Source organism: Octodon degus, unplaced genomic scaffold (assembly GCF_000260255.1).
Source record: "Octodon degus isolate 3935 unplaced genomic scaffold, OctDeg1.0 scaffold00056, whole genome shotgun sequence".
Classification (NCBI taxonomy): Eukaryota; Metazoa; Chordata; class Mammalia; order Rodentia; family Octodontidae; genus Octodon; species Octodon degus.
Window position 1 is genome coordinate 1012502 of NW_004524632.1, and position 24600 is coordinate 1037101.

Genomic DNA, 24600 nt, shown 5'->3' on the forward strand with positions numbered 1-24600 from the left:
CCTACCTGCTACAGGGGAACAAAAAGGCCAATCATGACAGTTAGGTTAAAGGATTATAAAGAAGTCAGGCTTGGCCTGTATTGTGCTTGGCTTGTCCTTGGACACTTATTTTATTTTAATTTTTTTTTTTTTTTGGCGGAACCAGGGATTGAACTCAGTCCTTTGCACTTGCCAAGCAAGCACTTATTCTACTGAGCCATCTCCCTGGCACATTTTAAGTAACTTGCATGTTACTGCTTGAAGACTTCAGATATATGAGAGGTTCTGTTATTCTGTCCATAACAGAATACTTTGTTCATTGACATGCAGATAAAATTTGAAACTCAGGTTTGGGTAATATTCATAATTTACTTTGTTGAACTTTCTATCAGTTTAAATTATGTGTTACAGTCTGATGCATAGGAAAAATAATACGGGTTATTTAGTAGGGGAAAAAAGTGAGCTGTGTGACATTTAAAGTACTGATCATGGGTGTGCATTTAAAACAGGTGGTACCAGGAGAGACTGCACTGGCATTTTATAAAGCTAAGAATCCTACTGACAAACCAGTCATTGGAATTTCTACATACAATGTTGTACCATTTGAAGCTGGACAGTATTTTAACAAAATACAGGTAAACACAATGAACGTAAGCATTTAATGTCTCAAACTTGAAAATAAACCAAATGAAAATGGGGGAAGGATATCTAGAAACAAAGGGGAGGAATAGGGAAGGTAGGACAAAGGGAAGAAAGAATCAAGATACGTTAAGTGTTCTCACTCCCTAAGGTGAATTGCCAACTTGTACTAATAAAATGTTTTTTAAAAATATGAGTGTAAGGCTGGGCATAGTGGTGCATGCCTGTGATCCTAGCGCTCAGGAGACTGAGGCAGGAGGATCGTTTTGAGTTTGAGACCAGCCTGGGCTACAAAGTGACCTCAAGGCCAACCTGTGCTGCACAGCGAGATCCTGTCTTTAAAAAAAAAAAAAATAATACAAGATGTGTAGAATAAAACTTCTTAGAATGTTTTAGGAGATACTTAGGATTTCTGAAAATTTCTTTTCTTCTAAATTTCAAGTCACCTTTACACTCATTGTTTCTGTTTGCTATGTAGACACAGACAGCCAGGCCAAATGATTTCTGTATTAAGATTAGAATTGACTCTGTAAAGCAAGGCTCAGTCTGAGGTGAAAAGATGACATTATTCTATCCCAGAATTTAACTTCCAGAAATGAACGATTATTCTGTGACAGGCAGTAGAAATGTTACTAAACAAGTACCTTTCTGTGACTTCTAGTGTTTCTGTTTTGAAGAGCAAAGACTGAATCCCCAAGAAGAAGTAGACATGCCGGTGTTTTTCTACATTGATCCTGAATTTGCAGAAGACCCAAGAATGGTGAATGTTGATCTTATCACGCTTTCTTACACATTTTTTGAAGCAAAGGAAGGGCATAAGCTGCCAGTCCCAGGTTATAACTGAAGTAGTATCCAAGTCCTGCTTCAGATTTGTGATTTTTGAAAAATCATGTATCTTACATTCTCATTGGAGAAGTATTCTACAGTGTGAATTGAAATTTTTTAAGTAGTTCTTTTATTTCTTCCAGTGAATTTACTTCACTCAGATTTAACTTTTACCATAAGAAACAAATAAGCCTCAATAAAGCATGTGATTGTTTGATATACCTAGGAACTTAACGGTTTAAAATAAAGTTGGTGGAAACTGAACATGGAAGAGGAGTCTCTGAGCTCTAATGACTTGCTCAAAGCTTATGAGCTTATTTCACATGTGATATTTTTTCTTTAAGGTCCAAGTCTGTTGTACATTCAAAATGCTGAACATTTTAATTACTTTGAAATTATAGTCTCGTGAACTTGAAATAAAGTCCATCTCCTGGGCTGCTAGCATTTTCCATCTTAGTTCCAATTTGCTGAACGTTAAAGAGTAAGGCTAGGGTTGTGAAAGTTTACTAATACAGAAGTAAAAGTTCCTCTGTAAACAAAATTCTTCAAAAAATTTTTATTAAATTATTTTAATATTTATTTGTCATTGTAATTTATGTAAATGAATGCACGGTTTATTCAAATGTTTACCGGTAGTCTTTTTTCCAAATAGAAATATTAATTGTAGTAAAAAGAAAATTATAAACAATCATGATTAAAGGCCATTTGATGCAAACTCTAGTGACCTGTTGAAGGCACTTGAAATGTAATTAAACTCCAATCATCGAGTCGTTATAACAGTTCTAAACCAGAGTATTATTTATAAAGAAGTGCAAACTGACTTGTACACTTACATTCAATTGTAGTTAAATGAAGGCACTCAATAATAATGTAGTTTCTCACATTTGTTGTTTACATCTGCATCCACTGTTATCACAGCTGTCTGATAATTCTGTATGTAGGAAGGCCGGTGCATCATCAGATACTGCGATTAAACTGGTTGGCTAAGAACTAAGTAATTTTTCTTCTGTAAGTTTTAAGTCAGAATTTGTTACACCCATGTTCTACTGAAGTAAATCTTGAATGTTATGAGGAACCACAGGTGTTACCCTGGGACTGTTAGACTTCTGTTTAAACCTCATGACAGCAGCAGAGATGGCCACGTGTGGCTTTCACATGTGGTAGGTCTTGGCTTCAGGCCTCCAAGTCGGACAGGGGCTACTCTGTAGGAAGCTGGCACCCCTGTGGTGCTGGTGAGCTGATCACTACTTTAACCTAAAATAAAAAGAAGAAACTGGCCAATCTCCACTCTTTAATACCTCTTCCTAGTCTTTCTCTACTCAGAACTTAGCAAGGGCCGGCGAGATAGCTCAGTGGACTAAGTGCAGGGACTAGGGTTCGATCCCTGTTATCACATGCCATGCCAGCCCTGCCCCCAGGGCACACTAAGCCATGTGATGGAGTCCAGGCAAGGTGGTGCATGCCTGTAATCCCAGCTGCTAGGGAGGCTGAAAACAAGAAGGGAGGTGAAAACACTAAGACTCTGAACTAGTGAGACCCTGTACCAAAAAAAAAGCCATAGTCATATGGACAAAAGATGGAGATGTGCTTTGCTCTTCCATGGAGGAGGAGGTGAAATGAATAAATAAAATTAATAGGTCACTGGTGACCAGGAATCCATTAGTAAATAAATGAATTGACCAGTGAAAACAAATAAGGAAAAACTCAGGTTTATTTGGTGGACTGACAATCAGTTCTATTGTGCTATTCAACAGGTATGTATTTCATATTAAAGCCAAATGTCTGATTTCCATACCAAGAACTTTTTCTATTCATCTGTTTCTGTGTTAACATCTCTGTACCATAAACCAACTTGTGCATGTCCAAGCATCATTTCTAGCTGATAAGATCATAAAGGTATTTTATTAGTTCACAACAGTAGTTCATGACAGTTTGAGTCATTCTGTGTAACAGCCTCACTAATGTGAGTGCCCAATTCACATGTCTGTTATAAACCAAAAATAGTACAGAAAGTGGTAACTGCCCTGAAATTATATGGACTGTGGAATATAAGTTGTATAAGGTGAAGTTTTTACCTCAACAGTCACTGTTCCTTTGAGCTCCTTTGTAGAGGTGAGCATCAATTTCTTCATAAATAGCTCTAAAAGAAGCAAATGGTTATGTGTCAGTTTCAGTGTTCTGGGATGCTTCGTAACTGCCAGCACCATAAGGAAAAACGGGGTTGTATGGGAGGGTCAGATGACCGGTGAACACAGAGGTCTTTGTCCTCAAGCCTGGATTCTAGCTTTCTTAGATTGTAGAATTACAATTCCCACACCTTTTTATTTTTATTTATTTATTTTTTTAACATTTTTATTTGTGTGTGTGTGTGTGTGTGTGTGTGTGTGTGTGTGTGGCCAGCTCAGCCCACCAGGGGGCGGGGCGGGCTGGCATGTGGTGCTGGGGGATCGAACCGTGGTCCCTGTGCTTTGCCAAGCTTGTTCCAAGTAGGTGCTTTAGATCACTGAGCCATCTCACCAGCCCCCCCCCACACCTTTTTAAAAGGATGTCCATTTCAAGAAAGTTTCATTTTTACTTTTGATTGAAAGGAAAAATGAGGCTCCAACTTGGACAGTATCTTTGATAAGCGACCTTTCTACTAACATTCTTCAGTTCGTTATATTTGTATATGTCTTACATAGGTCTGTAGATAGAAAACAGCTATATCTAAAAACCTGACCTTTATACACTTGCATACAGAGCATAACTGAAAGAAGTCTTACAGTTAGCACCATGAGAATAAGGTGACCAGCTTTGTAGTCTCAGCATTACCTGCAATTCACTCGTGTGTCTAAAGTTTTCTCATTCTCCATGAAGCGATTATAACTTTTGCTCTCCTTAAACCGCTGCTGTCTCTCAGAAAGAACCTCATATCTCTTAATAAATAACCCTGAGATGAAAACCATCTCATTTTACTATCACCAGATCTTCAAGCCCGTTTTCCTCTGTAGTATTCTATGGTTCTATCTACCTCTGACTTAAAACACTTGGTCAATTATTGCCTCTTCCTGAATCTTCAGCCTCTACCTCTAACCAGATCCTAACCTTCAGGTTTCATAGATGCTCCAGCGTGTCCCATTTTGTGTGACAACAGTACATACCTCCAACCTGTAATGAGGTGTAGAAATCACTCAAGAATCCTCTAGTTGTCTCATTGCTTCCTGCCATCTCTTCATGTTTAAGGTCTAGTAGGAGATTCCCAGGCATCCACACTTGTGGCCTCTCCTTTGGTTACTTTTTAATGAACTGGAATTTGGCTTCTGTCCTTATCAGTTCACTAAAGTGACTTCTACTAAAATCACCAGTCATTTACATGTTACTTAATCCATTATCTGTGTTCAGTTCTCAGCCTACATGTCCTCTGTCTGCAGTGTTCGCCGTACTCATGGATTCAGGTTTTCTAAATTAGTTTCCACATCTGGTATCAGGTTCCCTGTTACTTTCTTTGCTTAGGGTCTCGGAATTTCCAGTTCTTTGAATGTGCCAACACTTCTTCCTCAGGCTCTCTGTACAGGTTGTTCCCTGGGTATATCCTACTCTTTCCCAAACTTGTCACTTGACCGACAACATCCCATCAACTTTTCTCCAGTCCCCACTTAAATTAGTTCTGTTACACATATTCAAGCCATTGTATTCTTTTATACCATTAACACGACTGGTAAATCTATATTTGCCTGCCAATTTTTTGTTGTGGTGGTTGTGTATTTGTTTTCCTTTTCTTTGAGACCGGTTCCCAGATACTCCTTAGGCTCACTGGGTAGCCCAGGCTCACCTCCGGACAATCTTGCCTCAGTCACCCAACCTTTTGGGAGTATAGGTGTGTGCCACCATGCCCAGCTCAGTTCGCTTACTTCCTGTCTCCACACTGTATTTTAGTGATGACAGGAGTACAGTATGTCTCTTCACCATTATAAATTAGGCAACAATCACAGTATTCAATACGTGAATGTTGTGTATGTCTATAAATATGTGTTCTACTGCAGCAAAAATCCTTAACCTAGAGTTCATGGACAGTTATATGAAAACTCATGAACATCTCTGTATAATTTTTGTGCTTTTCCTTAGAAGCTTTCCATATTTCATTAGACTATGAAAAAAAACCACAGTGTAGACTTCCAAAGCTTCACTTCTCTAGCACCTCTACTGTCTCACTTTTAGCACCTGTGATACATCAATATCTACTTAGAGCTATCTCCTAATTGAACATAATAACTTTCCTATCATTTTCTTGGATATAGAAACATAAAAATATTCTAAAAACCATACTTACATAGTGCCACTTTCCTAAGCCACTGATAAATTCATTGATATATCTACTTTATCAAGCAGAGTAACCTAGGCAAATTCTTTATCCTGAATTAGAAAAACTACCTAACAGACTTAACTCTATTAATATTTATAACTTATTCCAAAACTGATGGCTACAAGGAGGGCTTAAACTAGGGATCAGAATATCAAATGCCAGCTGGACGTGGTGGCGCACACCTGTAATGTCAGCATGCAGGAGGCTGAGGCAGGAGGATCATTGTGAGTTTGAGACCAGCCTGGGCTGCAGAGTGAGCTGAAGGCCAGCCTGAACTCCATAGTGAGACCCTGTCTCCAAAAGTGAGAGAAAAAAGTATATCAAATGCCCGCACATGCCAGGCAACAGCTAGATGCTGGATACGGTGGGCCTGGTGGACCCCAGAACACCTTGTGTACAGGAGGCGGCTGCTTCTTACCCAGCCCCTGCTGGAATGGAGAAACGCAGGCCTGCCGATGGGAGAGTGTACGAAAGATGGAGAAGTCCAGACTTTTATTTTTACATAGCCCACTGTTTAACTGTTGGCAGTCATAAGATTAGACATTTTAAATTCTACAAAGGTGAACCAAAACATGACTGGGCAAGAAACAACCTGCAGGCTGCCGGTTTCTAACTTGCTTTAATCTGTAACCAACCATCTGAACATTAGCCTCCAGCCGGTCCAAGTATATTAAGGTACTAATGAGCCTGCTCAGCTCTATACACTTGACTGACACAAAAGCATAAAGTAATGACACTTTTAAGGATTTCAAGTTAAAAAGCAATTCCCACACTAATACTGTATTAGTCTACTTCCAGTACACTGTTGGTGGTGAAACTAAAAAGTTCTTTTGCCTAAGTGATCTTTTGATTTAGCTCTCAAAGGACAGTTAAAATACCCTCTCCTTGTGGAGAGGATATAAACTTGTTTCCGCAGTGAACAGCGCTCTTCTCAAGCTAGGAGAAAGCCAACTTTTCTGCCAAGACATCTATGAAGAATCTGTTAATACACATACTGCTTCCAGTGGTTTTCCAATTGCATCCCCAGCAATTTTATTTTTTCAGTCATAGGCCAGGAGGGGGAAGACTGTTAAGAGCACAACCACCCTAGAACTTCATGAGTCATTTGTAATAAGCCCATCAATTTCTGTTGAGACCTAAACAAGGTGAAATGGATAACCCAGCCCTGGAAGCTCTTCTATCAAAGGGGCCAAGACACCAAGTAATCATTTCGTAAATTACTTACTCTCCAGCGGCAGCAGGCGCTAAGGGATCAAACTCCATTACCTCGTAGTAATTGGGTGGCTGGAGATCATTCTTTGTCATCGCTTTAGGTGAAAAGAGACCATAAACACACATGCTTATCAAGGAGTATGTAGAGTACTTTCCTATTTTCAATGTGATAATATTTAGATTTAAATAATTTAATATTTAATTTAAATTTCAAGTACAAGAGTCTAAATACAAAACAAGCAGACTGGTGCTCTGATACCTCTCACATTCAGCAAATCTAGATATAACAAAAAGACTTCCAGATTTCAACTAGAGGTCCATTTACCATAGTGTTTCTTAGTATAAATGCAGTATTTGGGCCGGCCAAATAACTCAGCGGATTAAAGTGCCTGCTTAGGCAAACGCAGGGGCCAGGACTTCCATCCCCAGGCCTGCCGTGCCGGCCCTGCCCCTGGAGCACACTGAGACCGCGATTGAGACTGTGTGTGGTGCCTGTATCCCAGCTCTTGGGAGGCTCTAAACAGGCGGATCACTATGAGTCCAATCTATGCAGTGAGACCCTGTAGACCCTGTCCTAAATACAAAGAAATGAGTGAGTGAATGAATACAGTATTTCAGTTAAAGGTGGCTTGCTTACACCTAATGAAAATCAGGGTAGTGTGCTTCTGGAACACTGATACAGGCCGACAATGGGAATGAACTCCTCTAACATCTGTTTTCAATGACTAACAAATCTTTGGCAGTTGAATATATTTTTCCTAAGCTTCCTTACTGGGTGCAAGTAACAGCTGTCGCGTACCTGGATGATTGTTGGGCAAGCTCGGCGGCCTCTGGTTGGACGCTGCCGGGGTGGTCTGTGGACTCACTGGCTGCAGCAGTACCGAACTTGAGTGCTGTGGTGGCATCTGAAGAAAGCACAGCATGTGTTCAGACACACACTGCACGTTAAGAGCCATGTACATTCAACTAGATCAGCACTAGTCATGTTAAACTATTACTTTAAAAACTATGACAGCAGTTTCTTGTAAGTTTTACGACTCCTCTGCCGAGATTTGTTTTTCCTGTTCGAGGCATTCATATTCTCCCTCTATTCACATGCTCCCTGTGTTCTATTTACCCTATTAAAAACTCTGTTTCCTGGGCTGGCCAGATAGCTCAGGGGTCGAAGCATCTGCCTGATAAGCACAAGGATCTGGGTTCGATCCCCAGTACTGCATACTGTACCAGCCCTAGAAACTCGGGCACGCTGTGCCGGGCACTGAGACCAGGCATAGTGGCCCATCACTATACTCCCAGCACTGAGGAGGCTGAGACAGGAGGATCACTATGAGTTTGAGCTGCATAGCAAGACCCTGTACCAAATAAAGAAAGCAAGAAATTTCAAGAAAAATTTTAAAAAATAAATATCTGTTTCCCAAATCTGTTTTTACTAGCTGTAAAGCTTTTTTTTTTTTTTTGGTGGTACCAGGGATCAATGTAAACTCTGTGTAAAGTGGTATTAATAAAGCAATAAACAAAACAGATCAAATCCCAGTCTTCATGCAGCAAACATTAACAAATACAAGTCGATATTAGACGGTACATGCCACAATTTTTTTAAAAGAGCAGGAGCCCTGGGATTCTTGGACACAATAAAGTTCCCAGGCTCCGGAGTGAGTGAGTGTGTGTGGTGGGTGCAAGGGGGGGGGGGCTGTGTATTTGGAGCAGAGTGAGACCAGGCAGAGAGGTGAGAGTGAGGCTGAAGAGGTACTGAGCAGAGGCAGACCAGCATTTCAAGCTTTTGCAGAACAAAATAGGAAGTAAATCATAGGTGGGTTTTTAGCGGACAAGTGACGTACAGGCCTTCTCTGGCTAAGATTACTCAGGTTCTTGTTTTATGAACAGACTGAGGTCAGGTGGGTGTAGCAGGAATAGTAGGAAGCAAAGGGTGAAACGGCAAAGGGTGAAAGGCCAGCGCAGTTGTCATCTGATAGGAGCTTGGCCTGGGACACAGGAGAGGAGGTGGTAAGAGGTGGGTGGGTGGAAGCAGACATATTTTGAAGGTAAACAGGTCAAACACTAGTTCCTAAGGCTTGCCCTGTGAGAACTGAGCAAGTGGGGTGGCTGTTTATTCAGGTGGAAAGTCTGTAAGACAAGCTGGGAACAAGGACTGGGAAGTGATCAAGAGGCCAGACTATGTAGGAAGAAATTTGAGTTCTAAGTTTAGGGCAAAGATATGAGCTGGGAATATGAACTCATAGGGAACAAACTTATTTCAAAATGTGAGACCCAGAGACCATGGATTAGTGAATGTGAAGGGGTCTGAAGTCGAAGCCCTGAGGTTTCCAACCCCACCCAGAAAGGTCGGGAAAAGGAATGGCTCACAAAAGAAATGGAAACCAGGCAGGAGAACTAATGAGTGACACCTAAAAGCTATGTGTGTGGGGTGGGGAGGTAGCCCAGAAGTCTAAGCACCTCCTGGCAAGCACAAGGACTTGAGTTCGATCCCTAGTACCACATGCCGTGCTATCCCTGGAATCCCGGATATGCTGTGCTGGCCCCAGAACTCAGCATGGTGGCGCACATGCCTGTAATCCCAGCGCTGGAGAAGCTGAGACAAGAGAATCACTATGAGTCTCAACTGCGTAGTGAGACCCTGTATCCAATAAATTAAAATAAAATAAATTTTAAAAAATGAAAGCTACATGTGCAAAGAGGAGGAAATGACCAACTTTATCACATGCTGTTGGCAAATTAGGTAAGACCAAGACTGAGAATTGCAGGGTTCTTTTCTCCCTGCCTTCCTTCCCTCGTTCTCTCCTCCTCCATTCCTCTTTGCATGTGGCGTGAACAATTAAAGCCAGGACCTCCGCATAGGCAGATACAGGGACTGGGATTCAATCCCCAGCATGCTGTGCCAGTCTCGCCCCCAGGGTGCGCTGAGTCTGGATGGAGACTGGGCATGGTGGCGCGTGCCTGTAATACAAGCACTTGGGAGGATCACTATGAGTCCAATCTGTCTAGTGAGACCCTGGAGACCCTGTACTTAATACATTTTAAAAAAAAAATTATTGGAAAAAAAAAAAAAACAGGACCTCAGCTGTACTAAACAAAAGCTCTACCCTAGAATGAACCTTCCCCTCCAGCCCAGGAATCATGATCTTTAATCATCTTTTAATATTAGTGAAACAATCTCTCTTTCAAGCCTGAAAAGGACATAAAACCCCTAACAAGGGCAGATGCAATGCAGTATAAAGAAATGCTAAGTAGAACATGAGAATTAATGACCAAGAGTTCTTTTTGGTAAAGATAATCTGCTAGCTGCAGCGTCAAAGAAGGGTTTAGTTACTTACGTTAACATATGTGTAACTGGAAGTGAGGTTTTGGCTGGTCCTTTGGGCAAACCTAGGATAGTGTGATAACACAGCATGATTACCCTACAGTAAGAACACAAACGCAAAGTGTAAGATGATTCTCCTGGTCTAAAGTCCAAACCTGTAACACCTCCAGACTGTGTGTGAGTGGTATAACTTGGTGTAACCATGGCCATCTCGTTTCAGGGTCCTCCAGGTCATGCTTACCAATTATCAAAGAAAGCAAAGATAGGAAGCATTGGTGGTACAGGGTTGTCTTTAAGACCACAGAGTGTGTACAAAACAGTCGTACACACTTTCTTTTCATACGATGAGCAGCAAAGAGGAATCCTAATGCTTAGAGAGACTGTGGATATCCTTCTGTATCCTTTTCTGTCTGTCTTCACATCCCTAACTGCAGTAGACCCAAGGTGGCTATGGGACAGCAACAGTGATCTGTGAAAATAACTCTTATGAGGAATCTTCCTTACCAGTTGGTGGCGCTGTGACCACAAGAAAATGGAGGCAAACCCTGTTGGTCATCTTTTGTTCTTTTTTTTTTTTTTTTTTTTTTTTTTGTGGAACTGGGGATTGAACTCAGGCCCTTGTGTTTGCCAGGCAAGCGCTTATTCTACTGAGCCATCTCCCTGGCATCTTTGACTCTGCCCTTTGATCACCAACACCAACACAGTCTAAGAAACACATGGTATAATAGGGTAACTGAAGTTTTAGTTTCTGACTGGAGACTTGAGAAAGCAGACCCCAAGAAACCAAGAAGGACCAGAGAAACCATAAAAATTAAAGAAATCAAGGAAAATATCTCATAAGTTGATTATAAAAGCCTGGGCTTAACCTGCTGCCTCTAGGAATTGGATCTCAACTGAGAAGTCAAAGATGCTTAACACTAAACACACAGTTTGTCTGATTGGTAGCACAGAGTGGGGACAGATGGGAATAACACTTCACAGACTTGGAATATCAAGCTGACACTGGAAGCAGAACCAACACAAGCGTGCTAAAACTGCAGCATGAATCTAAGCAACTTGTTAGCCTACCACAATCAAAATAGTATTCAGGACAAGATTTAACTAAGAGGAACCATCTCAAAATAAAAAATTAAAACATTAAAAATGCCCAAGATAGATTCCAAGATTACTAGACCAATGGAGAACAAGACAAATTTCAGCCTGCATTAAGAAGACGATTAACAGACAGGGATGTCAAGGGCATACAGGTGTTAGAATTACAGAAGCAAGTGGAATACTCTTGAAGGGAAAAAAAAAAAAAATGTAAAAGGGCCAGCCAGATAGCTCAAAGGACTAAAGCGCCTGCTTAGGCAGGTACAGAGAGGAGCTGGGATTTGACCTCCCCCACCCCAGTGTGCTGTGCTGGCCCCAACCTCCGGGGCTTGCTGAGACGGTGACTGAGATTGGGCAACTAAGACTGGGCATGGTGGTGTGCGCCTGTAATCCCAGTGCTTAGGAGGCTGAAAACAGGAGGATCGCTAGTCCCATCTGTGTACGGAGACCCTGTAGACCCTATTCTAACTACATAAAAGAAGAGAAAAAGAAAAGTAAAGTCTTGCCAAAAATACAGAATACTATATATAGAACAAATGGAAATTCTAAAATACAAAAAGTAACTGAACTTAGGAAAACAAAACCGTATACAATGAGCTTAAAAGGAAAATGGAAAAGACAGGCAGCAACAGTGAACTGGAACTGAACAAATGTCATAGAAATTATCCATTCTAAACAGAAGAGGAAAAAATTAAAAAATATATATCATATACAGGCTAAAATCTGCATATGATTGGTGAAATACATAAACCTACAGATTCAAGAAGGCAGGTTCTTCATATGTCTAGAAATTTTAGATTCTACCTTGGGCATTTTTATTGTGTGGTTGGATTAAATGATAACCCCCCAAAATATGTCCAAGTCATAATTCCCAGAACTTCCAAACATATTATCTTATTTTAAAAAGGGGGGAATCTCTTGCAGACATAGTTAGGGTTATAAACTATTTCCCTGTATTATCTGGTTGGACTCTAAGCCCAATGAAGAGCCATCTTAAAGAGAAAGGCAGGACTGGCCAAATAGCTCAGGCCGGGGGTTCAATCCCTGGGGCCTGTCTTGCTGGCCCTACGCCTGGGACATGCAGAGAGGGCGATTGAGACTGGGCGTGGTAGCACACCCCTGTAATCCCAGCACTTGGGAGGCTGTAAACAGGCGGATCACTATGAGTCTGAGCTATGCAGTGAGCCCCTGAGCACCCTGTAGACCCTTCCCTAAAAATACAAAGAAAAAAGAGAGAAAGCCAGAGGGAGATCTGCGATACACAAGGGAGAAAGGCAGGTGCAGACAGAGGCAGACAACTGGGGGGATGCAGTTACTAAGCCAGTGACACCAAGCAGCGCCAAGTCACCAAAATCAGAAAGAGGCAGAGCATGGATTCTGCCCTAAAAGTGCAGCAGAAGAAACTGAATTTCAGACTTCTTGTCTCCCAGGACTGTGACAGAATAAATATTTGTGGTTGTAAACCACTCAGCTTGTGGTATTTGTTATGGCAGCCCTAGGAAACTAATATCCTCAGCCAAGCCCAAACAAACCAAAAGAAGTCATTCTCAGACACAGCAAACTGCTTAAAATTGGAAAAGAAAAAAATTAAAGCAGCCAGAAAATGCAACACATTATCTACAAATAAATGACCACTGAAATCACTGTAGAGGTCTCTGTTCAGGCCACAAAAGCAAAGCCACCTTTTGAATCTGCTAAAAGAGCTGTGAATCCTGTATTCAGTGAGACCATCCTTCAGAAGCAAAGTTTAAACAGTGACATCCTCACATAAAAGTAAAAACAAGAGACCCTGTTGCCAGTAACCCGGCCCTAAACCAACTGCTATGAGAACTTCAGAGAGAAGATAAATTACACCAGAAGGGTGACAGAAATGGTAAATATTGGATAAATACAATGGACTATTTTCCTCTTGAGATCTTTAAAATGTATTTGAAGGTCTCAAGCAAGATTATAACAGGGTTGTCTGGTATTTTTTACAATAGATAGAGATGTAAAATAAAAGATAACAAATGTAAACATGAAATCTAACTGATGATAAGGTGTCTGCAATTCACTTCAAGTGGCTAAACACTGTTTAAGTAATTGAAAAATTAAGTATATTATAATCACTGAGGTGCTGACATATACATATATTAAAATATAAAGATAGTTAAAGATAGTCAAAGTCACAGATAGATTAAAATGGAATTATAAAAATATTATAGTAATCCAGAAGAAGACTAAAACGTGAAAATAGAACAAAGATAGGAAACAAATTCAAAAGTGTTCGATGGGGGCCGGCGAGATAGTGCAGCGGATTAAGCACCTGCTTAGGCAAGTACAGGGACTGGGTTTGATCCCTGGCACCACATGCCACATTGGCCCCGCCCGTGGGCATGCTAAACTGTAATCCCAGCACTGGGGAGGCTGAAAACAGGAGGATCACGGGATTGTGAGTTGCGAGTTGCATAGTGAGACCCTGTACCAAATACATTAAAAAATAAAAAGGTCGACATAAGTGTAGCATACTACTATACATGCAAATGATCTAAACACATCAATGAAAAGCCAGAAATTATGAGAATATAAAAAAATCTGAGCCAACTATGTACTAACTATAAGAAACTACAATTCTGACACAGTTAAGGAAAAAGATACATGTGAATCAAAAGAACACTACAGTTTATACATATGTTAAAATCAAAGGGCTAGGAAATGAAACAAAACAAAGAAGGAAATTATACATGATAAAAGTTAATTCACCAACAGAACAGAATACTCCTGAATGCACTTGCACTTTATTAAAGAGCTTCTAAGATACATGAAAGAGCAATTTTAGTCACCTGTTTTAGAACAAATTATATACTCTATGATTCTATTTAGATGGCATTCTTGAAAACAAACCAGTGACAGGGAATAAATGGGCTGTGATCAGGGATTGAAAAATAAGGGCAAGAGGGTGTAAGTATGAAAAAAATAGCAGAGGGGAGTTTGAGAGGTTGTTGGGATGAGGGGTAGACTGACTTTTGGGTCTTGACTTCAGTGAAATGCAGGATTTCTTTACACATGTTAATATTCTTAGAATGTATACCAGACTTTTAAAAAGGTGCAGTTTTACTATTTGGGAATTCTTAAAGTGAAATTAAAGTTAAAACAATGAATGCAAGTATAAATCAGCTCTATAGGAGGCTGAGGCAGGACAAATTCAGCTTTGAGGCCAGCCTGGGCTACACAGAGATTCTGTCTCAGCAAGAACAAAAAAAAGTCAGACCCATTTGAACTTGAGTCCTGTTTCAGGGCTAGCTGGGCAGCTGCTGACAAGTTAAGTGTTTTCTACTTTGGTTTCCTCCAGGGGTAAGTTAGAGGGATAGTGGTGGTCCTGCCTCATAGCTTATTGGAAACATCAGCCATAAGCCAGCCTGTCTTCTCAGCCAGTGCTTGATGGCAAGTGGGTCTATAACTGAAAGACTTTCTCCCATCATAATCGTTTCCCAGAAATCCTTTCTGTGATGGATAACTGTGTTATTCACTTGTTCCTGGACAGTGAGGAAAGTAAACTGCAAACACAGAGGAGCAGATAAATCTCAGGACTTGTAACATTTTAGGGCCGGCCAAATAGCTAAACAGATTAAAGCACCTGCAAGCAGGCGCTGGGGCCAGGTGTTCGATCCTCAGGCCTGCCGATCCCCCGGGGCACGCTGAGACTGCAATTGAGACTGGGCGTGGTGGTGCGTACCTGTAATCCCAGCTCTTGGGAGGCTGTAAATAGAATCACTACAAGTCCGATCTAGTAGTGAGACCCTGAACACCCTGTAGACCCTCCCTAAAAATACAAAACAAAACAAAAAGAAAGAAAGAAAAGACATGTAACATGGTAATGGCTGATTCTGCCTCTTCTGGTTGGTCTAAGACATGTGCTTTGGCTCCCACACGTGCACTAGTCAACTTTACAGGGCTTCAGTTTCTGACTCTGTAAAAAAAAAATTCTTTACAAAGCTAGGCACAGTGGCTCACGCTGTAACCATCCCATTTGGAAGCTCATCTAGGAGAACCTCAACTTAAAGCCCAGCATCGGTGAGAGACCCCTATCTCAACATTTTTTTTTAAAGTTAAAGGTCTGGTCGGGGATGTAACTCATTCCAAATGCCCTGATTTCAATGTCCAGTACTTAAAAAAAGGAAAAAATCTAATTATAGTTTCATTCATCTATAAATCTTTTATGTTAGAAAATATAGACACAGGGCTGGCGAGATAGCTCAGGGGGCTAAAGCGCCTGCTTAGGCAAGCTTAGGCAAGCACAGGGACCACAGTTAGATCCCCGGCACCACATGCCACGCCAGCCCTGCCCCCAGGGCAGGCTGAGCTGGCCACAGAGTCCAGGCGTAGTGGCATACATCTGTAATCCCAGCGCTGGGGAGGCTGAAAGCAGGAGGATCATTATGAGTCTGAGCTGTGTAGTGCCACCCTACAACAACCAAAACACATGAATGAAAGCAAGCAAGCAAGCAAGCAAGCAAAATATAGACACAAAAGCCTCAAAAAGTCCAGAAAACAAAAACATTACAGATACCACAGATTATCATTATAGTAGATTCCAAGAACCATTTATCCATTTTAACATCGCATCTTAAGAGGCTTATAACGGGGTTTCTTTTTATGTGCGTACGCGGTACCAGGGATTGAACTCAGAACCTTGTACTTGCCAGGCAGGTGCTTATTCTACCAAAGCTATCTCCCCAGCCCCTGTAACAGAGTTTCTTATGATTGAAATCCCACTGCTTTTGTCCTGGGATGCTTAAGAAAGCTAAAAATTCTAGCTACTGAATCAGAATTTCGGGGGGAGGGGGCAAATGCATGTTTTTTACGTTACTCAAGTGAATTTTTTGCATAGCAAAGTATGGAATCTATTCAACTAAAGATGAAGATAAACTGCTGTTGGGGAAGAAGAGGAAGGAAAGGAAGTGAATAAAGAACTAAGACGCGTCATGTGCATGTACCAACCCCCCACAAGGAAGACCAATCATGTATCACCAATATGCAAGAGTAAAAATTAAAATAAACTATCAACTAGCATTATTTTCTTACTGCATTTTATGGAGATATTTGTCTTAATGCAGTATTTATCTGTATTACTCATTTCTTTTTCCATAGTATCCAACTAGATGAGCATTAATAACCAAATTGGTTATTTTAGACATTATTTATCAAGTTAACTACCTGCACTGCTTGGAGTCAAGACAGTTGTCACACCCTATGGCACTGACCCAAATTTGTGGTCTAGGAAAATAGCTACTGACAATATCTGTTCCCAGCCTATGAGTCTGTCTTTTCTTTTCTTCCCTTTTCTTTTACTTCTTTTGTTTTTGTCTTTGCTTCGGTTTTCCAGATTCCCAGGTTAATTTTCATTTCTCATTCTTGTTCCTACAGCCCATAAGACTCTCTTAAATATAGAAAAGTAACTTAGTGATTGGTTCTGTAAGTGTTTAGTAGAACACTAGGCAAGCTTTTAAGAGATCTATGTTGATTGCTAGAGAAACACTGATATTTGTTAAGTGAAAGATAAAAGCAAAATTTAGAACAATGTAATGGGATGCTCCATTTTATTTGATAAAGGAGACAAAAATCACATTCATCATTACACAAAGATACTTTGAAAGGACAAAGAACCTCACAAAGTGGTTACCTTGATGGAAGCAGAGTGTGATTTGAGGGGAAGGAGGAAAGAAGAGATAGAGGATCAAGAAATCTCTTTATACGTTTTTTGTGTTGATTTGATATCTGTCTCATTGAAGTTTATTGTGATACATGGCTTTTTGACGAGGCAAATTCAACTAGTTCATCTTTTACTGTATTTATTCTCTCCTGCCTCTCTAACCTTAAGTCACTGTTCTTTTTAGTTTCTTCTGAAGCCTTTCTATTTTTACTTCTGCAAACAGAGGCACATATTAATAGACATTCTTTCTTCTCATTTTCCTACACACACATGCTGTCACAGACAGACACGACTGTGCATCATTTTCTCCCGCATAACAATAACTACCGGTGACTGTCTCTCACACAGCCCACTGCCTTCTCCTCACTTGTGTAGCAACACACTACCTAAATGTTTATTCAACCAGGCTCAAATCAGCCCCAAATGAGAGGACACTTGAGTCATTTACATTTATTTACCACCGCCCGACATGTCGTAAAGAATAATCTTATACATCTCTGATGACTTTGTATGAATGCAGTGTTAATTCTTAGAAATAAGACTGCAGGTACAAAGGTTAAAATACTTCTAATTTTTTAATAGATGCTATCACATGCTCTCATGAGAGCTGCATAATATTGTGACACTGTCTGTCTTTCCATACCAACAACGTCTGTTAGCAAACATTTGGTGTTCACTGATCTAAAAGCTAAAGACAAAATGTTTAACTACGAGCAAAGGTGAGTATCTTTCAATAGGCTTGTAGGTCATTAGTATTTCTTAGTGACCTGTCCGTTCTAAACTTTATGAACTTTGCTCTTCTGTATATTAGAGATGACTACAGCACTGACCCAGAACTTGTACAGAGATTATATGAAACGAACAAAACACAGAGCACATGCTCTGTGGCAGAAATTTTGTGACATTGGCATGGCCATCGCTTTTAATGATTTTTGAACCTTGCTTATCCTCTTCCACCTTTGTCATCATGTTTGCCCTCTTGTCCCCTATGTCCTGCTGACCACTAAAAAAATAACCAAAAGAGACAATTTATTAAAGGATTATAATGTACTAAGTGTGGTATTAGGAATCTCACAGACCGAGCTCATTCTCAGGAATCTCGGTAAGACTCCTAGAATGTATTCTGGAAGAAAAAAATGAAGACTCGCAGTGGCTAAATGTCTTATCCCACAGAAAGCCGTGCTGAGATGCTAGCTCAGGTTTGTCTAATCCGTAAGTACCCCTTTTTTCCTATTACGTCTGTTTTCTTAAATGTAAGGAACAAGAATGCCATGGTGTTGGGTCTGTGGTGCTACTGACATACTTACGGAGATATTTCTGTATTTTCCAAGGCTAGCAAATCCACATGTGGATAAAGACTGGAATTTGAGTTGTTTGTTACAATAGGACTTGGAGAGCTGAAACCTAGAACACAAAATGGACTTGTTCGGCTTTAAAACATTTTTTTTTTCAATCAGTCATTAGAATGAATTTTCTAGACAAACTTAATGCAATGTAGATATTTCTGTCCCATATGTAAAATCATATTTCCCCTAAGAAAGATTTAAAAGGAGTATTTACAGCGGGAGGTCACAGAAAGATATGCTTTCCCAGTAAAAGAAGTTGTTGTAACGGGAAAAAAAAAAAAGTTTTGAATTGGATTTTTCTGAAATCTCAAACTAAGCCGGAATGGAAAGGATTTTTCAATTCAGCACAAAAGTAAAGTTATGGTTTACACGGAGCTCTACCCTTTCTTCAAAACTCTTAAATTTCCACTACTCAAGTGAAATCCTGAAGGTAATAATTATGTCCTCTCTGAAAATTCCTGACAAAAACACAGGAAAAGTCTCCCTCACAATTCATTCTGTCCATCTCGCATAAGCAAAGCCCCGTCTCACATGATAAAAGCTATTAGAAAAACCACAAACTTGGCAGTTCTAGACAAGGCAAGAGAAAAATGAAGTGATTTTAGTCAGGCACTACTAGATTTTAGCATTCTTCATCATCCTTAGTTTAGAATTTACCAATACTTTGCAGGAGTAAGGGTAGAAGATAACAAATAAATTAGGTAAGACAGGTAACCCCACACCAACAGCGAATTTTATAAACATTATTTCATTTACCTTCACTGCAACCCATTAAGGCAGTAACTGTTCCCATTTTATAAAGCAAGGAAGTCTTAAAGGGTAGGTCAGTAAGAAGTGGCAGAAGTAAGATTTCAACTTAAGACTTTTTGACACTGAAGGCTGTTTTTCCGCTCTACCTTTCATCACTGCATGGATTGGCTCATCATTCCTAAACTTTTCTGACTACATTAAATATTCCCTTACCTGATTTGATGGTAGAGCAGAAAAATCCAAACATAACAGATAATGTGAGGATTCAGAAGAGACCTAAGTACTGGTTATCAAGCCGGACAACCTCTGCAAAGCAGACCAGCTGAATTCCATGGGATCCAAAGCCAGTGGGATGAGTTTAAAAGACTTCCTGGCTAGAGATATAGCTCCGTGGCACAAGCACCTGCCTGGTTACCGTAAGGTCTTGAGTTTGATTCCCAGTATAAATAAACAAATAAAAGATTTCAACCGCAGACATATCCCATTCCTGTACTGGGTCTGACCCAACTATTTATCAGGAATATTTATCAGGAAGTAATGGACATCTCCTGATAGTGTTCCCTGATACTCAAATTGATTCTTCCTTCTTAGGAGGTATTTACTCAAGAAACCAAGCTCTTCTGCTGGTCTGAAAAGGCCCAATTCCTTATTTACTTAAGTCTGAAAGCTGGGCATTCATGCTGTTGAAGTCTCCCTGAGTGGTTCTGGGCATCAAAGGGCTGGGACTCAGGTCAAGGAGATCAGAAGACGGAGCAGAAGGCTCGCTGGAGGTCTGAAAACAAAGCGAAGAAAAAGGTGGTTTAGAAAACAATGTTCCCTCTAATTCATCATGGCTTTCTCCTCCCTACAGACCTACCTTGGGAGAGGAAAGCATCCTACGTGCATGCATTTGGAGGAGGAATTCTGCATTCAACAGGCCAACGAAGGTTTGTTACACCTTCCCACCTACATGGCTTCATGTCACTACTTACACAGCCCCCACCACCCCGTAACACCTTAAGACAAATCCTCAAGACCATCAATACCACTTCAAACTGCCAGTGCACGTAGCTTCTCTATTAAGACCTAGTTCAGCTAAGCCTTTTCCTATACAAGTGGGCAAGCATTCAATTGTTTCTTTTAGAACTTTTCCAATCACTTACATTGGTAGCTCCATTCTGGCTCTTATTTTGCTCCAAAAGCCTTTGCTGGTTTCGAATAAACCTGTTTGAATTAGCAAAAGGCAAATGCTTAGAACAGACAGAAAAATGGTATAAAACCTAATAAACATTAAATATGCAAATAGGAATGATGACACGGAGCCTGACATCTATTCAATACCCAGTAAAATAGTATTAATAACTTGTACAAGTTTATAGAACACTAACATTCTTAAGAGAAAACTAAGGAAACAGCAAAGTAGTTTTTAAAGAATAATTCAATCATCCAGAAACTAACATTATTAATATTTATTTTCTTCTACTAATTATATTATAAATGAATCTGTTTCAAAAACTTAGTTGAGCTGGGAATATAGCTCAGTGCCACAAGTGCCTGCTTAGCAAGTACAAGGTCCCGAGTTCGATCCCCAGTACCAGAAAAAAGAATATAAACTCAGCTGAAATTATACTTTATATAAATGTACATCCTAATTCAACAATGTATGTTTCTATTCAAAACTATAATTTTAGGTGCCTATAATATTTTACCTTATGAATCTCCTACAGCTTTAGCCATTCTTCATATTCTTAAATAAGTTCAAAAATAGTAAGTTCTCATTGTACCACCATAAGTAACTTGCCATAAAAATTCAGATCTATTTGAAGTAATTTCAATGTTTCATCATTTATGTTATTTTTACAGGATACTTGATACTTTGGGGAAAAAATGGCCTTTTCCAACTTTGACTTAATTGCACATTGTTTGTCCACTAAGTAGAAAAGAGGACGGTTAAGCAGGTAGGATAGATTGAAAGCCTAGCGAGGCTGAAGGCGGAAGTCTAAGGTTCACAGTAGAACTATGACCTAGCAGCGACATGAGCCCGGGCATAAATTCCTGAGTTTCAGTTCTCCATCTGCTGAATGGCAATGACAAGATTTGAGCCAATTTCTTCAGAAACTTATTTTCAGGGGCCAAAATCGATAATGTGGAAATGCTTTGCCGACTCAAAGTTTCTTCAGAACATACAACATAACTATTTAACACACTGACTCCATGTCTGTAAATACTAAAGTCTAAAAGCTTGGACCGGCCAGATAGTTCAGCACATTAAAGTGCCTGCTTAAGCAGAGTGCAGAGACTGGGGTTCAATCCAGGGCACCACAAGCCATGCTGGCCCCCGAGATTGAGATTGGGCATGGTGGCACACACCTGTAATCCCAGCGCTTGGGAAGCTGAAAAGAGGAGAATCACTATGAGTCCTTTATGCGTACTGAGACTCTGTAGACACTGTACTAACTAGAAAAAAATAAATAAATAAAAGCTTATACTACACCTAAACATGCACTTAAGTTTAAGTATCTTTTCTCTTTTCTAAAATGCATGCTTTTTAATTTAATCTACTTACTGACCGACTTCTTGCATGCTGGTCAGTTATGTGCTAGGGAGTATGACCAACCTTCGCAGCTCAAGCCCCAGGTAACAAATTTCACTTTTTGTCTGCACTCTTGAGCTATTCCTTGCATATGATGGTAGAAATTTCTGGAAATATTGGAATAAGAGGGAGGTATTTGCATGTGGCATAGTGGTGAATCTTTGGGGGCCAGGGGGTAGAGGCGGATAGCAGAATAACGTCCCCTTCAAAAGATGTCCATACCCTAGTCAGCAGAACCAGTGAATACATGAGATTACATGGGAAGAGAGAATTAAGATTTGCAAACAGAATGAAGCTTGCTGGTGAGCTCACCTTCACTGTGAGATTATTCTGGACAGCACAGATAGAGTTCAAAGGTATCATGGAAGTCCTTAAACATGGAAAGAGACAGAAGAGGAAGAAGGATAACATGGAAGAAGGCTTGAAGCAGATATTGGCTTTGAACATAGACAAATGGACCATTAGACAAGGACCATGGGTGTTCCTCTTGGAAGCTTCAAAAGATAAACAGATGGTGTGTCCTCCACAGCCTCCAGAAAGACACGCAGCCCTACTGACACTAAGAATTATGCCATGGACACCCTCTGTGATGTGTCCTGGTGAACTCAGTTTATTATCTTATGATAATAAATCTGTACCGATTTAAGCCACTCAATTTGTGACAACTTGTCACAGTGTTTACTCTAAACTAAAGCACAAAACTATATTATCTTTTCTGGAGGCAAGAATTTCTCCCTGAATCTCAGGACTCCAGGGTTTTTTCTAGCACATAATTTACTGTGGCCACTTTGGCGACACACGGTTCAAAGCTGAACCAGAACAAGCTGTTCATGGAATTAATCCAATTTCCTGATGTCTTCTCTCTTACAGGAGTTCTGCACCAGAATTTCCCCAAATGAAAACCAGAAGACAGCATCCTACTAAAAAATGCGTGGCTTTCCAAGGATGCTTTTCTTCTTATAAAGATTCATAAGAAGAAAGAAGCAATGGTAAGAAAGAGCATCCCTCCTGGGCTTGTATCAGAGAATGCTCTGTCTTTCTTTCTTTCTTTTTTTTTTTTTTCCTAAACAGCTTCTATCTCTAACAGGCAGTGAATATGGGAGAGTGAAGGAAAGAAGCTACATTCTAGAGCTGCTGGTTTTGTCTCAAGGATCCTGCTAGTTCACTCATGATCTGTGCAAAATCAAAAAACCCAGACCAAACAAAACAAGCAACCTAGCCATCTAGAAGGATCAGAGGACATTTATTTGGGAAAAGGACAAGAAATTCATTTTTTAATGGATGTTAATATGCTAGCATCCCATTAGGTATTTTCATATTATCTCATGCAATCCTCAAAAAAGTCTCTAAACCTATTGCTATCTTTAACAGAAAAAACAAAACAAAACACTAAGGCTTAAGAGTGTTAAAGAGATTATGAGAAATCATCCAATAGATTTGAACTCATGCCTTTTTGCCTTCCTCTTACATCTGACTGGTCTCACTCTTCATCCACTGGTTAAGCCATAGCAACTACACTGGGCCATTTCATTACCCAGTAATTCTCATTAAGAATGGTGGTCCTAGGAAGTCACTAAGTAGGAAGCACACCTCTGGCACTTAGGGAGTGAAACCCACCCAAAGGAAAATTGTACCCCAAATGCCACTCCTGTGGAGAAAAACGAATCTAGAAAAAGCATTCTTTGTGGGCACTCTGAATCAGTTAATCTAAATCATCAACTTGACTGGACTGAGATATTCCTGTAGAAGGGACTAGAACAGGAACTGCCACACTCCTCAGGGGACTGACCCACTAAGGGTCATGACGGAGTGTGGGTTCAGAAGGCAGGGCCAAGGTGGAGGTGGCCCAGGGCCTTTGAACAGAAGATCTGCCCTGACCTCGATTCCCTGGCTCTGTTTTCTGGCCTCCATGCACTGAGCCACTTTAGCTTGCTATGCCTTCCACCTGTGGTCCTGCCTCAGCGCCAGCGGGCCAGCATGGAACCTGCTGCAACTGCAAACCAAATTAAACTCTCCTCTAAGTTGCAGGTATTGGGTATTTTGTCCCAGCAATGAACAGCTGACCGATACACACCCTAACAGAACTAGAACAAATGGCGGCACACCATCTACTCACCTCTCATAGCCAAGAATGGCATTGTTCAAATCTTCATTCACCTGGATGAGCTCAACAGTTACATCTTCATTCTCCACCACCACAAGCAGGTCCATGATCCGCTCCTGCATCTCCCGACACGTCTTACAAAGCTTCTATCAAGAAAGGAGAGAGGTTTCGTCTTCTATGCTAGGCGTGCTCTATCAGACAACTATCAGTCTATCTACACTTTCATGCCAAACCACCTACAGAAGGTCACCAAGGAGCTCAACTGCAGAACCACATCCTTCCCCGCTGGAAGGCAGTGAGTTACAAGTGCTTGTCGGTTTCTCTACTACAAACCAAAGAACTACACAACACACTGGAAGTAACACAGAACTAGAAAATGCAAGTGCTATGTGGGAATTCCAGATTCGCTGCTTAGTAGCTGGGCCACACTGGGAAAGGAAGTCATTTGCTTTCTAAACCTGTTGTCTCTAATTGCTCCTCGGCCCTTTGGCTAAGATCAAGTGTAAATCTGTTTTCTCTTTGGTAAGTGAAAAAGAAAGAAAGAAAGAAAGAAAGAAAGAAAGAAAGAAAGAAAGAAAGAAAGAACGAACCCACTTGTCATATCCACCTCAAGGGTTGACATAAAAATCAAATGGAATGTATGCAATGAGGAACACTATAACTCGGAAGCGTAAACATAAAATGTTATTGTCAAAACTAGTGATGATAGAAGTAGCAGCTTAAAAATG

At 40.4% G+C, this 24600-nt stretch overlaps 1 protein-coding gene and 1 long non-coding RNA gene across 2 annotated transcripts in view; one reads left to right on the plus strand and one right to left on the minus strand.

Annotated features, from left to right (window-relative positions):
* The first annotated feature begins 221 nt into the window (after nucleotides 1-221).
* Nucleotides 222-1707, plus strand: LOC111817369. Its single transcript, XR_002821587.1, has 2 exons — nucleotides 222-614; nucleotides 1280-1707. It is a non-coding gene; the product is annotated as an uncharacterized LOC111817369 (long non-coding RNA).
* A 162-nt stretch (nucleotides 1708-1869) lies between these two features.
* Nucleotides 1870-24600, minus strand: part of Tom1l1 (target of myb1 like 1 membrane trafficking protein) — a 50836-nt gene continuing 28105 nt past the window's right edge. Inside the window, exons 8-16 of the mRNA XM_023718185.1 lie at nucleotides 23885-24018; nucleotides 20339-20399; nucleotides 19851-19968; nucleotides 18408-18504; nucleotides 10330-10381; nucleotides 7797-7902; nucleotides 7011-7092; nucleotides 3519-3583; nucleotides 1870-2697 (exon numbers count right to left, since the gene is read on the minus strand). Of these exons, the coding sequence (XP_023573953.1) occupies nucleotides 3520-3583; nucleotides 7011-7092; nucleotides 7797-7902; nucleotides 10330-10381; nucleotides 18408-18504; nucleotides 19851-19968; nucleotides 20339-20399; nucleotides 23885-24018 (714 nt within the window). The 3' untranslated portion in view covers nucleotides 1870-2697; nucleotide 3519. The remainder of the gene's footprint in view (nucleotides 2698-3518; nucleotides 3584-7010; nucleotides 7093-7796; nucleotides 7903-10329; nucleotides 10382-18407; nucleotides 18505-19850; nucleotides 19969-20338; nucleotides 20400-23884; nucleotides 24019-24600) is intronic.